This window comes from Ailuropoda melanoleuca, chromosome 10, assembly GCF_002007445.2.
Source record: "Ailuropoda melanoleuca isolate Jingjing chromosome 10, ASM200744v2, whole genome shotgun sequence".
NCBI classification, from domain to species: Eukaryota; Metazoa; Chordata; class Mammalia; order Carnivora; family Ursidae; genus Ailuropoda; species Ailuropoda melanoleuca.
In genome coordinates, this window is record NC_048227.1 from 66,100,437 (window position 1) to 66,118,753 (window position 18,317).

Consider the following 18,317-nt stretch of genomic DNA (forward strand, 5'->3'; position numbering starts at 1 on the left):
GTAGCTTTCCAAATGACGTGATCATGGTAATTTAGTAAATGAAAACAAAGCATTTCACGATGCTGAAATTGTTGGCAACACAAACTGGATGTCTAGTGGAAAATTAGATCAACAATGACAAATATATCAAGCTTAGAGAATAGTGAAGCCATTGAAGGAAATAGTAAGATCAGGATGGTAGCTTATTCAGACATGAGGGAGGAAGACAGATGAGTTCAGTTTTACATGTTTGATTTTTGTGTCAGCCATGACATAATCAACAGGAACTATCCCACGGAATGTTGGAAATAAAAAAACAAAAAAACACAAGTGATTAATTGGGACTAGGGTTGGCACAAGAAGCATGGAGATAGGAATTTATATCCTAAGACTGAATTAGAGAGAAAACAGATGGCCAAGGACTGGGGCTTGGGTAACAACCAGAGGTAGAAGAAAAGAGGTGGCATGCTATAAATATAAACCAAAATGTTTCATAATATAAACACTGCTGCATCTTGCTTGTGTTACTTCTTAGAGATCACTCCATATCAGAAGAACTTCGTCATTCCTTTTTATAATATTTTCATTTATGTATAACTTACATCAGAGAAGTACACACACAATGAATTCCAGAAAATAAATGCATCTATTGAACTACCACCCAGATAAAGAAACAGGGCAGTACTAGCGCTCAAGGACTCTCCTTGTAGCTCCTTCCCAATCACTACCTTCACTTTCACCCACAGACATAACCATTGGAGTAATACTCTGAGTTCTAACATCACAGCTAGTTTTGCCTGGTTTTGAATGTTATATAAATAGAATCATATGGTCATGCCTGGCTTTTGCCTTAAGATTATGTTTATGAGATTCATTCATGTTTTGTATAGCTGTTCATTTATTTTCACTATTATCTAGTGTTCACTAAATGATTATACCAAAATTTATCATTTTCATTCTTTTTGATGGATATTTATGCTGTTTTCCAGTTTTTTTTTTTAAAGATATTATTTATCTATTTGACAGAGAGAGAGAGAGACAGCCAGCGAGAGAGGGAACACAAGCAGGGGAAGTGGGAGAGGAAGAAGCAGGCTCCCAGAGGAGGAGCCTGATGTGGGGCTCGATCCCAGAACGCTGGGATCACACCCTGAGCCGAAGGCAGACGCCCAACGACTGAGCCACCCAGGCGCCCGTTTTCCAGTTTTTGACTATTAAATTGATATTGGTATGAACCTGTCTTTTCGTACAAATGCAATACACTTCTATCGAATAGATATCTAGGAGGGAAACTGCTGGTTTACAGTGTATGAATACATTAAACCTTGATAAATAAGGCCAGTTTTCCAAGTGATTGTGCAACTAACATGCCCCCCACATAGGAGAACTCTGATAGCTTCCCATCCTTGCCTTCACTTGGCACTGTCAATCTTTTTACTTTTAGCCATTCTGGCAGGAATGCAGTGGAATTCCATCATTATTTTAATTAAACCTTCTTGATTACTAATAAGGTTAATCACCTTTTTCATATGTTTATTGGCCATCTGGATATTCTGTTTTGTGAAATGCCTATCAAGTCTCTTGCCTATTTTTCTACAGGAGTATCTATTTTTTTCTTATTCTTGCAATCCCACTCTCTCTCTCCCCCTCCCTCCAAACACACACACACACACACACACACACACACACACACACACACACATATTAAGAGCAGGGGAATGGGCAAAAAGGGGTGAAGAGGAGTGAAAGGTATAGGCTTTCAGTTATAGAATAAGTCACAGGATGAAAGGTACAGCATAGGGAATATAGTCAATGGTATTATAATAGCACTGTATGGTAAAAGATGGTAGCTATACTTGTGCTGAGCATAGCAGAGCATATAGAGTTGTTGAATCATTATGTTGTACACCTAAAACTAATGTAACATTGAGTGTCAACTATACTTCAACTTAAAAAAAAGATTCAAATGCTAAAAGAAATAATTACACTAATAGTTGACTCTGTTCAATAAATATACACAAGAGATTAAAGTAGAACGTCATTTCCATTGCCTTCTAAAAGTGTATGTAACAGTTTTCACAGCATGTCTTTCACAAATACTCCTAACTGAAAAACTTAGAAAACAAAAACCTTACATGTATGATAAATATGTCTTACAGATCTTCTTCCATTTAATAAAAACCATGCCTACCAAAAAACTTACAAACATTTAAAATCACCTCTTACTTGACAATGTTCAGTACATTTTGAAGACTGCTCCTTTAAAGTACAAATAAGTCTTGGGGCACCTGGGTGGCTTAGTTGGTTAAGCGTCTGCCTTCGGCTCAGGTCATGATCTCAGGGTCCTGGGATCGAGCCCCACATTGGACTCAGCAGGGAGTCTGCTTCTCCTTCTCCATCTGCCCCCACCTTGCTCTCTCTCTTTCACATTCTATCTCAAATAAATAAATAAAATCTTTTTAAAAAATTAAAAAATTAGTGTCTGGAAAGTCCTTCTTAGTCCAAAAAAAATAAAAAACTCAAAAACCTATAGGTTTTTATAGTCTTTGAAACAAAGTAATCACAAAAGGAAAACAAATATTTGAATAATACACACTCTTTTTGAACTATATGAAGCTTATGCTAAAGTGAACCTATACCCAGAAAGTTTAAAATAAGGCATTTAATCTATCACAACCCTTACCTCTTTTTTCATTACAGTGACTTTTATTCTGCATTTACTTATTCTTTACAGTGTTGTCTAATACACTCCTCTATGCAGATCTGGAATATATTCCTCTATGTAGATCTATAACTGACAGTTGGATCTAAAGGTTTAGTTAGGGGTGCCTGGCTTGCTCAGTCATTAGAGCATGTTGACTCTTGATCCTGCAGTTGTGTGAGTTTGAGACCCATGCTAAATATAGAGATAACTTAAAATTTTTTTAAAAAATCTTTAAAGGTTTAATTAGGTTTACTTAATTAAATCTTTGTGACAAGGGGTATACAATATGTTTCAAAAGGTGAATACTGCCTGGTCATCCCAATATGATTTACCTTTCAAACCAAAAATTTCATGAGTTATTAATAATTGAGTAAAACAAGTTAACAAAGAAGTTAAAGAGGCATAAGTGGTATTCATTAATTTGGCAGACTAATATTTAAGTCAGAAATGATTATAATTTTAAAAGGGCAAGGAAAACAGGGTAGTACATGGGTCTTTTGAATGTGGCCTATTACAAACATGGACTCTTCATTAAGATAAATAATTTTTGAAGAGGTTACCTAACTTAAAAAGTAAGTAAAAATTCTTTACAAAGAGAAGCCCAGGCTCTCTGTTTCTCCTTGTTCAACAGACAGCTGCATCTTTTTGTTCAGTACCAGTGGGATTTGGACTTGGCTATCTTGGGCAACTGGTCACCACGACTACTTTTAACTCTAGCAAAGTTGACACTGTTGCCATCAATGACCCCTTCACTAACCTCAACTACATGGTCTATGTGTACCAGTATGACTTCACCCACGGAAAATTTAAAGGCACAGTCAAGGCTGAGGACAGAAAACTTGTCATCAATGGAAAGCCCATCTCCATCGTCCAGGAAGGAAATCCCTCCAGCATTAAATAGGGTGATGCTGATGCTGAGTATGTTGTGGAATCCGCTGGTATCTTTACTACCATAGAGAAGGATGGGGCTCACTTGAAGGGTGGGACCAAGAGGGTCATCACCTCTGCCCCTTCTGATGATGGCCCATGTATGTGATGAGCATGAACTATGAGAAGTATGACAACTCCCTCAAGACCATCAGCAATGCCTCCTGTACCACCAACTGCCTGGCCCCTCTGTCCAAGATCATTCACGACAACGTGGGTAACATGAAAAGACTAATGACACAGTCCCATGCCATCCATGCCACCAAGAAGACCGCGGATGGCCCCTCTGAGAAGCTGTGGCGTGATGGCTGAGGGCCTGCCCAGAACATCTCCCCTGCTTCTACAGCCAAGGATGGAGGCAAGGTTATCTGGGACCTGAATGGGAAACTCACTGGTTTGGGCTTCCATGTCCTCACCCCCAACATGTCAGTCATGGATCTGACCTGCTGCCTAAAGAAAGCTGCCAATGATATCAAGAAGATGGTGAAGCAGGCATCGGAGGACCCCCTCAAGGACATCCTGGGCACCACTGAGGACCGTGTTGTCTCCTACAGCTTTAACAATGGCACCTACTCTTCCATCTTCGGTGCTGGGACTGGCATTGCCCTCAATGACCACTGTGTTAAGCTCATTTCCTGGTATGACAATGAATTTGACTACAGCAACCAGGTGGTAGATCTTATGGTCCACATGGCCTCCAAGAAGTAAGAGCCCCCTGGACCACCAGCCCCGGTGAGAGCACAAGAGGAAGACAGAGCCCTCAGCTGCTGGAGAGTCCTTGCCCCAAATTATCCCCCAATACAATGAGAATCTCTTGACCTTAACAAGTTTCCCTCCTAAATCCTCTGAAGAAGGAGAGGGGCTTAGGGAGCCCTACTTTGTTATGTACATCAATAAAGTACATTGTATCTACCAAGAAAAATAAAGTAAAATAAAATTCAAAGCCCAATTTTATTTTTCAAACAAGTATTTCAAATTTACTCTAAATTTAGTAATATTTAACTCTTTTCTTGTCTAAGATGTAAACATTTTAGTTGCTAAGAAAACAGTCATTGATAAATTTTATGTCAAGATTAGAAATTTCCATATTTTATTTGATGGTTACCTTCCTAATATCACCAAATTATAGAAGTTAAAGAGATCTTAGAGTATAACATAAAGACTATGATTATGACAATTACTACTTTCATAATGAAACCAAGGCCAATCAAAATTGTTTTTATATCCAGGGCTACCCAACTGGTCAGCAGCAAAACAGCACTTTGAACCCAATTACTCACAGGGCAAGGCAGTGGAAGTGTTATCAAGCAGCTGGCCATAAGGGGAAAGAATGTGTTTCTATAGCTACAATACACATGTTTAACTTACTAACAATATTCACAGCTAACACAAAGCAAGTATCTATATACCATATGGGAGGCATATACACACCATACATTAACTGTAATTCTTACTCTCCAAGTTTTTTCTTAATAGTTAAGGAAACTGGAAGTCAGAGTTTAAACAATTTGCCCAAAATCACACAGCTAATAAGTAACAGACTCAAAATCAGTCTGACCATAAAAAAGCCTGAGTATCTTTCACCTGACTGCCTTACCCTGGCAACACTAGAACTAGTAAAGACTGAAAGTTTAAAGGAAACAGCTGATTTCAACCTTCAACTCTTACTTAAATTTTCAAGCAATATCCCAAAAATGCTTTAAAAAGCAAAACCAAAAACAGTTAAAAACTATTAAATACAGCCTTAATTTGGGATACAATCTTTTCACTTTCTTATATTTGATCTTGAAGATTCATTTACAGAAAAAATAAAACAAAGCTGACCATGAAGACATTCTTTTCCTCGACAGTAAGGATAAAATGATCTTATCCTAGGAGGGTCTCCGGGCCTTACTTAAGACCACTGGCCTTCACTACACCCAAGCTATTAAATCAACCACTGATGAGATTTTCTAAAGCAGTGATTCTCAGCGTGTGGTCCAGCCGGAATGCAGTGTGGAGACAGATGAAAATTTAAGGCATATTTCGCAAGGTAGGAATGAAGTATTCCCAAAAAAGAAAAAGACAGAGAAGTGGTCTATCTAAATAACATTAGAGCATTATCACCATCACTTATCTGTATTTAATGGAGCTGTTACTTTTCTATTTGTCATTTGTCATCTCACACTCTTTCAAACACCCAAACTTTTCCAACAAGATAAGACCTCTCTAAAATAATATGTCACTACTGGATTCCACTGTGTGGCACCAAAATCAAAGGAATTTTTGTATTTTAAGCTTCCTATTTTTCCACTTTGTCTAGACTTTAATCCTCTGTCCATGTTCTCTTCTAAAAATACACAACAGTTGTATTTTTTTCTTTCTAAACATAAACTAGTTTTTATTTAACAGTCTTATGGATAAAAATGCCAATTAGTTTACCTTAAGCACTCCCCAAAAACCTCTAGCTCAGGAGAGGATCAAACTGAGACAAGAAACAGCAAACCTCATATTGTATGGCAGGGAACTTGGATCTAGATCAATCATTAGTTTCAGCATGTCGTTCAGCTCTTTTAGTAACACATTTTAGAGGGCCCAACTAAGAACCTAAAAAAATCTGGTAAAACAACTTCATTTTGCACATGAAGAAACTGAGGCCCAAAGAGATTACGTGAGTTGCCCCAAATTACAAATGGCATTAAAACTCAGACCTCCTGACACCCTGTGTAATCCTGGCAGTAATAGGGAAATGGTGACAAAGCAGCGCAGGAGCTCCAAATGAGATCACATCCCCAAATCTCAGACAGACAGGGCTTTAAGCAAGAGACTCAGAACATCTTCATCTAGCCAGCAACCCCCCCGCCAACACACACACGCAGGGGCTCATGCATATGCACAAAAAGACACACACGCAGGCACAGACATGCATGCACACAAAAGCATACATTCCCCAAGCTGCTTAAGAATTAGAGAGAAAATAGTTGACTCCAAATAGCAGTTTAACTGTAATGAACAACAGCACAGAAAGCTGCTGACAAAGAAGTAAATATAATTTCACATTTACCTATAATGTTTCCACCCCTTCTGTCTTAAGTACGTGTATGAAAGGTCATCACTAAAAGGAAACAAGTATGCTTTTAAACATCTGTATTTTATGCTTGGAAATGGAGTTTAGGATGACAGATTAGAATTTAAATCTCTAGCAATTATGCCATTTAATACCAATATCTAAAATTGATCATCTATACCCACCTACTTCCCAAAAGGCTTTAAAGCTCATAAGATAGATAAATGTAAAAAACAAACAGACATGGCACAATATCACTATAAAAATATCATCCTAATACTGTTTTTGTGTATTAAATTTAATACTAGTTTCCTATAAATAGAAAACCCTTTATATATTATATAATTCTCCTTGTCTCATTAAAAGAAGCAATGCCATTTTATCTGGTGAAACTCTCTCTCCCAGACCTAAACTTTTAAAAGAAAGTATCACAGAAATTGTTGCATAAAGGATCCCGCCCGACAGCAGAAGCAGAACAAAACCATAGTCTTCACGTGGCCTTTTCTCCTGTGACAAAAGTCAAGGGGATAATGTAGCTAACAAAAGGATTTTGATCAATTCCCTGGTTTTTCTTCTTCTCCTTCCACATAGCAGAACAAAGTCTTAGAGCTAATATGAGTTAACACTCAATCACCCTGTTTTCTCTTTCTCCGTATGCATAAGGTGGTCAGCATTGCTCCTACTATCCAAGATTACAGGAAGCCAAGAAGTCCTATTCTAAAACAAAGACTGTGACCAAACAGAAAATATATTCACAGGTCAAATATAAAAACCTCTGCTGCCCCTTGAGATAGGAAATAATATTCCTCTTGACTGCAAGTCGGCTGCTGAGACAGTCTGCTCATCGGGCTTACAAAAGTTCTGTGAGAAAACGCCACCTATTTGTTCTAATTTCCTCTCAATCTCAGCATAAGGACCACTAACTTCATCTGTCATCATTTCTCTCCAAACTGCTCTGCAGCTTAAGACAAGCAAACTTATTTTTATTTTTAAAATACATTCATTCAAAAAGTATTTATCAACCCCCAGCATATGCCAAGCACTTGGCCAGGTTCTGGGGATACACTGGTAGATGAAACATATGTGGGTCCTGCCCTGCAAAGCTTACAGTGGCCTTCTGCAGGAGGTGGTATGTAAAGAAAATGAATGGCATACGTAATAATAGCATTAACTAGACGCCAGGCACTGTTTTGAACATATGCATATTTTAATTGTCTTAATCCTCATGCTAAGCCTTGAGAGACACAATTTTTTGTACAGAGAAGGAAACTGGAACACAGAGAGGTTAAGTAACTTGTCCAAGGTCATTACAAGCAAGTAATATAATATATAATTACAAAGCATAAGCTGTATGAAAGAAACCTTGCGAAATATGCCTTAGGAATTAGTGGGGTGGGAGAGTATGGTTCTTCTGGGAAGTGTTCCCTTTACTATCAGAGCAGCAGTTCTCACAGGTCTGTGGGACCTTTTCAGGGCATCCACAAGATCAAAACTATTTCAATAATAATAGAACACTATTTGCGTTTTTACAATGCTGACATTTGTACTAGGTGCAAAAAGCAATGATGTGTAAAATGATAGCACTGTAGTACAAGTCAATGCAGTGTACTCTTCACTACTACGTGCTCACAGTTTAAAAAAAAAAAAGTTCATTTAAGAATGCCCATGATAAAGCAGTACAAATTATTAATTTTTAAAGTCTCAACCCTTGAGTGCGTCTCTTTAATATTCTGTGTGATGAACTGGGAAGTGTCTGTAAAGCGTATACACTGCATATCAAGCCACGCTGTCCCAAGAAAAAGCACTTATGCAATTGCTTGAGCTGCAAAACCAAACATTTTTTTTTTCATGGAACATCATTTTTACTTGAAAGAAGAGCAAATACAGTTACTAAGATTAATATATTTAGTGGAAATATTCTCGAGAATAATTAAGTGAATCCATTACTTCAAGGCAAACAACCAGCAGCATTTATTGCCAATGATAAAAATCTGTGTTTTCAAATGAAAATTAGAATTTTGGAAAAACTGAATCCATCACCATGAGCTTGACAGATTCCAAACACTTAAAGATTTTTCTAATGAGACTGGTAATATTAACAAATGTGATTTTTATTTTATTTTTTTAAAGATTTTATTTATTTATTTATTTGACAGAGAGAGCGAGCGAGCGTGCGCACAAGCAGGGGGAGCAGCAGGGAGAGGGAGAAGCAGGCTCCCCGCTGAGCAGAGAGGCTGATGTGGGGCTTGATCCCAGGACCCTGGGACCATGACATGAACCAAAGGCAGACGCTTAACCAACTGAGCCACCCAGGTGCCCCCAAATGTAATTTTTAAAATATTGTATAATGAGACGTGCCCACATTTAGAAAATCTGCATAACTCAGCAAACCAGTATTTTCAAAATGACCAATCCATAATGTCAACACCATGACTCAGTAAAAGATTCATTCAATGACTACACATTATTTTATTGTAACAGTGGATGAAAACTTCACTGAAAAGAGTTTTAGACTCCACACACTGTAACTGACCTTTAAGAAATGACCTTTTTAAAAAAGATTTTATTTATTTATTTTGTGTGAGAGAGAGAGAGTATGCATGGACTGGAGGTGCAGAGGGAGAGAATCTCAAGCAGACTTCCCACTGGGCGCAGAACCCAACTCAGGGCTGGATCTCATGACCCTGAGATCATAACCTGAGCCAAAATCAAGAGTTGGAAGCTTAACCAACTTAGCCACCCAGGCACCTCAAGAAATTACCTTTTAATATCAAAGAAAAATATCCACAACTATCTGAAAAGGTTATTAAATACTTCTCCCTTATCCAACTATTTCTTTCTGGTGAGGTCAAACATTCTTCCTAGGCTATAACCCAAACCCTGTATCACAACTGTTTGAATGCAGAAGCACATATAAGAATCCAGCTGCCTTCTGGTAAGCCAGATATTTAACAATTATTTTTACATGTAAAACAATGCTACTCTTTTTTTGAAGTTATTTTCCCATTAAAAATAATATTTATATTAACATCTCATAGGCTTACTGTTGTTATTTTTAACTGATGCAATAAATATTTAAGGTTTTCTCAGTTTTAATTTCTAATACCGTAAACACCAATAGATATAACTCATAAAAAAAAAAAAACCCACCTTTTTGGGGACCTCATAATTTGTATAGTGTAAATGGGTCCTGAGACCAAAATGTTTGAGAACTGTTATCTTAGAGTCTGAAGAGAAGCCCATGTGGCTAGACCATACAAAACAAGAGAAAAGAATAGTAAGATATGTCATTGAAGACATATCCACAGGTCAGATTATACAGAGCTTGTCAGCCATAATGAGGAGTCTGAATTTTATTCATGGTATAATTGAGAAATTTTAAGCAGAAAGACATGATCAAATTTATGTTTCAAAAAAGGCAGCTGTATGTAATACAGGAGACAAAGTGAATGAACTAGGATGGGGGTGGATTTGAAATAGAAACAAGTAGATAAATCCGTGATATGTTTTTGAAATAGAATTACTTTGAAATAAATTACTTTGATGTTAACCACAAAATGAAGTCCCAACAACATGAAATGTTTCTTGTTTCCATTTTAATGTTAAAGAACTCAGTTGCTCTATGATCAAACTGGAGGTAGGGTAAGGAGATTCAACTCACCCATTATTTTAAAAATGTCACAAGCACACTAAATCCATACACAATACTCTCATATAATGATGTTTAATGTTATTTTAGTCACAGTTTCAATTTTTTCTTCAAGTGGAATACCATGAAATATTAACTCACAAATCATATCCCGGTGAATTACATACAGGGAATTAATGAACTTGCAGATTCAGTCATTCAACAATGTGGTGGACACTGCATTAGACACTATGGATATTATAAGACAGATACCAGCCCAGCTCTCATGAAACCTGTATTATAGAATGATTACTGGTAATCCTGGGAGGATTCATGGCAGAACACTAAAAGTGTTTCAAACAATTTATTCATTCAAATAAACATCTATTGAGTACATGCTGTGTGCCAGGATCTGGAGACAAAAAGATGAATAAGACATGAATTCTGCCCTTAAGAATTTCACTGTCTGACAAAGAGATAAAATGACATTTCTAATTATGATGGAGAGTGTCATAAACACTATTATAGAGGCATGTGTGATGTACCAATTCAAAAGGAAGTGCAAAAAAAAAAGGAAGTGAAAGTCTGGGTGATGTATGCAAGTGCTGAATCACTATATTGTACGCCCGAAACGAATACTACAATGTATGTCAACTAACTGGAATTTAAATAAAAACTTTTAAAAAAAAAAGTTAAAGGGTCAGTCAGAGAGGAGAAATTCACCCTAGTACTGAATGGAGATCAACTAATATATACAGTATGGAAAGGTCTGAGAAATGAAAACCCCTCACAACTGAGATAAGGATGTAAAAAGGTCAGAAAGGTTGGTATTTAATGTGTGAGTTTCAAATTTCCAATTTTAAAAAGGGGCCAGCGAAACACCAATTCTGTCATCCACATGTAAGTCAACCGGATAGCCATACTCAAAGGAATGTCACTAGTCAATAAGGTTTGAAAGTACAACAGGGAAAAAAAACAACCAAATGTTAGAAACGAAAATGGGTTCATGAAGAGAAAATGTTCCTACTTGAAGCCAGCTTTCACAAAGCATCTGATGTTGAGATTATTTTACCTAAGCCATCATCCTGACCGTCAAAGAGCTTACCTTCTAGAGGTAAAGAGCTGTGGCAACCACTAGTGAGAGCGCAACGTAACCAATTTAACAGTCCAAGTGAGTTAAAGGTGTTGCCAGCCTCTGCCTATAGAGAGCAGAGATAAATGGGGTGAGGACAGCCTTCAGAGATGGTGACGTAAGTGGTACCTTGGCAGATGAGTGGGCGTGTGATACTGTAGACAAAGGGGACAGAGAAGGCATTACACACAAAAGCCTATGTTAAAATAGCGATGCCATGCAAGGGCGAGGCCTATTTAGAGAAGTGCACACAGACCAGTTCTATGAAAAGGCAAAAGCAACTACAAAGAGGTGACAAGGATAAGGACACACACACTGGGTGGGCACTGATCACCATGGTATTTTAGCCAGTGAGTAAAAGGGAAGTATAAAAAGAAGAGTGACCAGAATCAGAGTTGCCCTTTTTTTGATATGAACCGTTAAAATTAAACATTTTCGAATGATGTTGACAATGAAAGGATGGTTTGGAGTGGGTAAGAAGCAACTAGGAGACTATGTTAGGAATATGCAAGAAAGGATAAGGACCTTAACTATGCACAACCTTCTAAATTCAACTCATTATCTTTCCTGCCAGACCTGTTCCTTCCTCTGGATTCCTTACTTCAGTAAAATGTCTAAGTCTCCTAGGGCTATCATAACAAATCCCCGCAAAGTTGGTGGCTTAAAAGAACAAAAATTTATTCTCTCACAATTCAGGATGCCAGGGGCTCACAATCAAGGACTGGTTCCTTCTGGATGTCCTCCATGCCTGTCTCCCAGTTTTTGGTGGTTGACAGCAATCCTTGGCATTTCTTGGCTTGTAGACATGTCATCCCAATCTCTGGTTCTTTCTTCAGATAGCCTTCTTCTCAGTGTCTCTGTGTGTCCTGAGTGTCTCTTATCAGGACTATCTCATTGGATTTAGGGTCCAGTCTAATTTGCTATGATCTTATCTGCACATACATAACTATCAAATCCTGTTTCTACTTCTTTAATTGAAGATTTTCTCCTTTTCTTCATCCCCATTACCATTTTCATTTCAGTTAACACTCTTGTCTACATACCAAACTCCTTGCTATGGCATTGGATTATTACTGTCATCACTGTGCCTATTACTAACCAAGTAAGCATTGCTGGAGAAAGTCCCACAACAGGGCAGACTGGTTGTACCATGAATTTATGATAACTAGCTCCAAGTAAGTCCCCAAGGTTGCCTGGCAGTCCTATTTCTCTGGCCAGCTGGCTCTCCCACTCTTCCCTAACTATTTCAAATCTTTTCACTCTCTCCGAGCTCTTACTACTCTCACCCACTTATAGCAGTTGTCCCAGGCTCCAATTTTACAGAGAATAAAGAAACCGTCAGACAAAAACTCTCAACCTCCCACCTTCTGCTCTGTTTCCCTCTCCTTCAACACCGTCTCCCCCTGCCTCAAAGTACAACAGCTGTCCTTTCAATGTACGGCCGTTCTCTCTACATGTATCTTGGATCTTCTCTTTGTTCAGAAACCTTACTAATACTAATTATCCCTCTCTTTCGCTAGAATATTCAGCTTTCCTCTCAACTAGATACATCTCATTGGCTTATAAACATGTTTAATTTTTATAACAATACGTCCCTGGAACCCCATACTCCTCCTTCCCACTATCTATCCAGCCACATTCACTCTTTCTGCCTGCTTTTCTCTTGACCTCCTCCTTCACCCCACCAGGCATAAATGCCTGTGTTTTGGAGAAACTGATTTCTCTAGTTCTGGAGCCTTGGGCCCCTTACTTAATTCTGAGTAAAATGGGAATAATAATAATACTAAACCTATCACACAGGACTGTCATGGGAATTAGATTAATCAATACATGCAAAACACTTAAGAGTCTGGCCATTAGTAATTAATTGATCAGTAAGTTTAGCAATATAGTTATTGTTAATAATAACTCATATACATCTACCCATTCAGCCAACTGACATCTTTGGAGTCATCCTAAATTCCCTCATCCCTCCATTCCAATCCATTTCTAGACTGTTTATTTTTACCTCTCAAGTCTCTCCTGTTCTGAACACTCACCTCCATCCCACTATCCTCCCCTGCACTATCCTTCCTACCCTGCACTATTCTACCCTCACTATCCTCTCATATGGATCAGAATAAGAACCCCCTAAGTGATTTCCTGCGTTCATTCTGTTCATTACCCAAAACTCTCTCCTTACCCTAGCTTGAGTAAGCTATTCTAATCTCATACCCGAGGTTACCATCTAGTTTAAAACATTTCCCACTGCTATGATACAGCCCCCCAAATCTACTGCATGGCTGATAAAATCAAGTAGATATGGTTCCTACCCACCTGTTCAAACTTATCTTGCATCTCATTTCTCTGGCCCTCTGCTCTTGTAACACCTACCAATTCTCTTTCAGCTCTTCAAGTGCATTATGCACTTTCCTGTCACAGGTACATTCCACTTTCTGTTCTCTCTACTGAAAGATTGAATGACATTCCTATAACTTGTGGCCTAATTAATTCCTACCTATCCTTTATGTCTTAACTCAATAGTCACTTCCAAAAGGAAGCCTTCCTGATCCCCCAGAACAGGCTCTCATTATTCTATGTACCTTTCATAACACTCATCAAAGCTGGAATTTCACACTTATGTGATAAATTATTCCAATTAACTAACCAATAGAATCCAAGCTTTGTAACAGAAATGACTGTGTCCATTTTCGCTCTCCATTGTATCCCAAATATCCAGTACAGCATCTGGTACCATAATTAGTGCTCAATAAATACCTAATGAATCAATATTAACCTTCAAGTTCAATGCTACAACATGGCCTCACTGCTTGTTTAAAACCAGGACAGCTTTAAAGCAGTAAAAGAATAGTACATCATTACTTCATTATAAACATGTCTCTAGACCAAAGTTAAAAGTTTCTCCACTGATGGCTGTGAACAGTAAATTGCTTTAAAAAGATGGATACTGATTCAGCAATTGTTGACGGAAAGGAAGATGTGACAGATGTATTGTTTTGCTGTTATTTCAGAGAAGGGGTAAAGAGGCAGAAAACTGCATTTCCAGGTAGAGAGACGGGTTTTTCTGAAGTACTGGTTCTCAATCTTTGTTCTCCTCCAACATGCTAATACTACTGTTACTACTACTACTCTTACTACTGTCCCAGTCAGTACCTGTTACTCCAGCACAGCCATCACCAAGTAGCTTACCATAGCAGGAATTCTCAAGCAGGTGGGTAGGGTAAGTAAGAGAGATGTGAGTAATTCGAAATGGCACTACCTCAATATATTCTGATATTCTTTGCCTCCCCTTCCCCTTATAAATAGCCCTCTCCCCAAATATAACTTATGGCAAGCAGCAGTCACATAGATGTCATTTACGTTGTATTTTAAAATGTAACCTATGATTTTTTTTTGCAGCTAAAATTGTTTTCCTAACTACTATATTAATATTAAACATGGTGTTACCTAAAGACACAATAACTGGGCAGAAGAAGGAGCAATCTGCAAAGACACTCAAGGCCAATTTAAATATAAGTTATCACTGGAGGTATCTGTGTTTTGATCATAAAAATATTTTATTATGGTAATATGGTTTAAAGTATTAATCTCTAAAACCACTGAAATTCAGTGCACACCTGTTATATCAAACCATAAATGTTCTCAAATGTTATATCTTAATGTCCATATCCTTAAAACAAGAGAACTCAATCCACTTATTGAGAAATAAAACAGGGCTAGAAAGTATGAAAATCTTTTCTAAGATTTCAAGATTTCAGGTGACTGTTAATAGTATATGAAGCAACCTCTGAAATTCTGCAGATAATCCAACAGCAGATCTACCTTGAAAGGCACTACTGACAATGAACCTCTCTCCTCAGCAGTACATAACCGATTCCATGAAAACTGTAACACCTGCTAAATGGAGAAAGATTAACCCCCACAAACAGATAAGTCAAATGTAAGTGAAAACAACACAAAAACAAAATGTCCCCTCCCCATTTTCTAAGATCTTTTAAGTCAAGGGTTTCGAGCATGTTGAAGAAATATGCTCACATCATGACAGGCTAGCGTTTCTTATTTTGAGAAATAACGCCACCTCCTAAGCCAGGATGTGGAGTCAGAATATGTAATTACAATTTCTGAAAAAAAGAACATACATAATTTATTAAAGCTCTGTAATACTCATCTAAAATATTTAAAGATGAAAAAGACTGAGCACCATCCCCTACTCACAGAATAATCCTTTCTCCAAAATTAGATTTTATATTTGACATCAAAATATCACTGTTGACATCAAAATATCACTGTCCTTTGGTCATTTAAAAAATCAGGTATTGTTTCATTTTAAAAAGCTTTTTATCCTCAGTAGATACTTGCAGTTGTAAATGATATGAAAGTTCTCATGTGGCAAAGGCTACTCTTGCTCTGTTATTTAAAGCTAAAGTACTATTTCTAAAAACCATTAAATGCATTTTCACCATCTGAAAAATAAACTATCTTCTAGAAATAACCACTAATCAAGAAACATCTTCATATACCTAGAACGAGAAGTGATTAGCTTCCTATCAGCACTTCCATTCCAACCTTTTCAAAAAGGATAGAAGAAATGAACAGTTCTTTCAACAAAATCTCTGATTTGCATCTATGCTTATCACAGATCAATTATACCACCTTTTTCATGGCTAAATAACAGGGAAGAAAAAGAATGTTAACCACTAATCATAGAGAGGATATACATCTGATACTCATATTGATTTGAATCCAATGGGTACTCTCGGTCATTACAACTGATAGCAATGATGATTTCTTAGGAAACCTAATGTTCAAAGAGCTTTGCACATTACTGATTATCCTATTATCCTATTTTTATCTATTTGAAAATGCAAGATTCATTCTCTTAAATTATCTAGTTAGAAAATGCTCTTTATGTAATATTGTTAATCTCCCATGTTTCTAAAAACTGTAATAATGCATTAATTTAACTTTCTGCACAGTGTAGCAGGATTTTTGTTTTTTTGGAACCACCACCACTCCACCCACAGCCACAACCACAACCAAGATTAGAGACTAAAGCAAATGACCATTCTTCACATGCTCTCACAAATAAATCCAGACTTTGCGATTTACAGTAAAGGACAAACAAAACCTCAATGTTATAAGTCATTTGAAAAATTGTAGAGTACTCTGGTGGTATCTGCCTGTAATTGAAAGACCAACTGTACACTGAAAAGGACACTGATACTATCCTGTTTATCCCACTAAATTTTCCTAAGAGCTCTGATAGAATCTCCCTAAATTGTTCATGCATGCAAGGAATAGTATGTCTGTGTGCAACAACAAATGTTGATCTGAAAGAGTTAAAAACAATCAACACTCTGTCTAATGATACACAAACCTAGTTTATCAATGTGAAAATCCATAGAAGCACTCAAATGTTGCAAGGTGGGCTAAGATATTCTTAGGACTGACAATCTTTGAGCTGAAGTCTTCGGTTTGTTAATGTTATATGCACAGTAGGATGGTATAATCAGTTCCTGTTTCCTCCTCACAGAGATACTGGGAAGGTGGTTGACAGGACCCCGGGACACCCACAGGTCGATCTACACCCCTTTTTCTACAACCTCGCCTCACTCTTTTCCTTTACACATATATACACACGCACTCCCCTGTCACATGTGAAGCCCAGGTGCCCCAGTGGGTAGTTTTCTAGGGTCGTTTCCCCCGTGCGTTAAATGGGATCTGATGACTGGGGCTGAATGCCACCTCCTCCAGGGCCCACAGCTCACCTCTAGCTTGTGGTTGATTTGGGACACAGTCTGGGCTTTATGGCAAAGCTGCGCAAAGCAGGAACTCAGGCTGGTCATCTTCTGTCTCCCCTCGTAAGTGATGTCCGCCTGGTCCGGATCGATCTCACCCAGGAGCAGATCCACATCCACGAAGGCCTTGTCGAACTCCTTCTCTAGCACCTCCAGCCATCGGAACATGGATACCCCGCCGGGGGAGACCCCCACGGCGCAGGAAGCGCCCCCTGGGCCCCCTCCAGCTCCTGCCGGGCACGGGCCGCCTGCCGACATGGCGCCGTCTAGGGCCTCCCCCGACTGCTACTGACCCCCGCCGCCACCCCACGCGAGAGGAACTGCTGGGACTGCGGGGACCCCCGCGCACTCACGTTCCGTCAGTCCCCTACTTTCCCCTCGCGCGGCTAACGCCGGCAATGCAGCCCCGGAGTGGCAAGAGCAGCGAAGCTAAGGCGGCGGCGGTGGCACACGGAAGAATCGAGCCGTCCCACCTCCCGGCCCACCCCCGCTGCGCATGCGTAGCGAAGACTTAGGCGGACGCAACCTGGAGGTATGAAATGGGCGGGCCTAGGATGAGACCTTGGCCTATGAACAGCCTCTGCTTGGGACCGGCCCGTCAGCGGCCATATTGACAACTGGCAAACTCGTGCTTGAATCCCCGAGAAATGGGAACGCATCGTGTTTGATTCCAAGTTGGAAAGGCCCAAGGAAGAGAAGGGTGTCCACGTCGCAGACGTGAACGGCTTCCGCCCATTTGACTTCACAGTAGGCGGGAGCCGTTCTAAAGTCCTCCAGCACAGTTGCTGCAGTGATTTCCAGGGGCAGGGAAGGGAATGTGAGGAAGGGCGGTGTGAGCATGCGCAATGGCCACGTTTTACCTTTCCATTACAGTGCCTGTGGAGGTTGAGGTGGGTGGACATACGGGCTCTTCTTGCTTAACCAGACCCTAAATTCCGGGTGGAAACTGCCTGGAGCTGCGCGTTGAAGGACAGCGGCCGACCAGGTTTTGCTGAATTTATGCGAGACCTTTTGTCTTGTGATTAAGAATCAGGCAGACCTGGGTTCAAATTTTACACCCTGTCACCTATTAGCTGTCCCATTTAGTTGTATTCTTTAACCTCAAA

The 18,317-nt window shown here is 39.0% G+C and overlaps 1 protein-coding gene across 2 annotated transcripts in view; it reads right to left on the minus strand.

Annotated features, from left to right (window-relative positions):
* GOPC (golgi associated PDZ and coiled-coil motif containing) overlaps positions 1-17,708 on the minus strand; it is a 40,651-nt gene extending 22,943 nt beyond the window's left edge. For both annotated transcript variants that reach the window (XM_002927237.4, XM_002927236.4), the window contains exon 1: positions 17,182-17,708. In XM_002927237.4, coding sequence (XP_002927283.1) covers positions 17,182-17,469 — 288 coding nt within the window. In that variant the 5' untranslated portion in view covers positions 17,470-17,708. The remainder of the gene's footprint in view (positions 1-17,181) is intronic.
* Between the last annotated feature and the right edge of the window lie 609 nt (positions 17,709-18,317).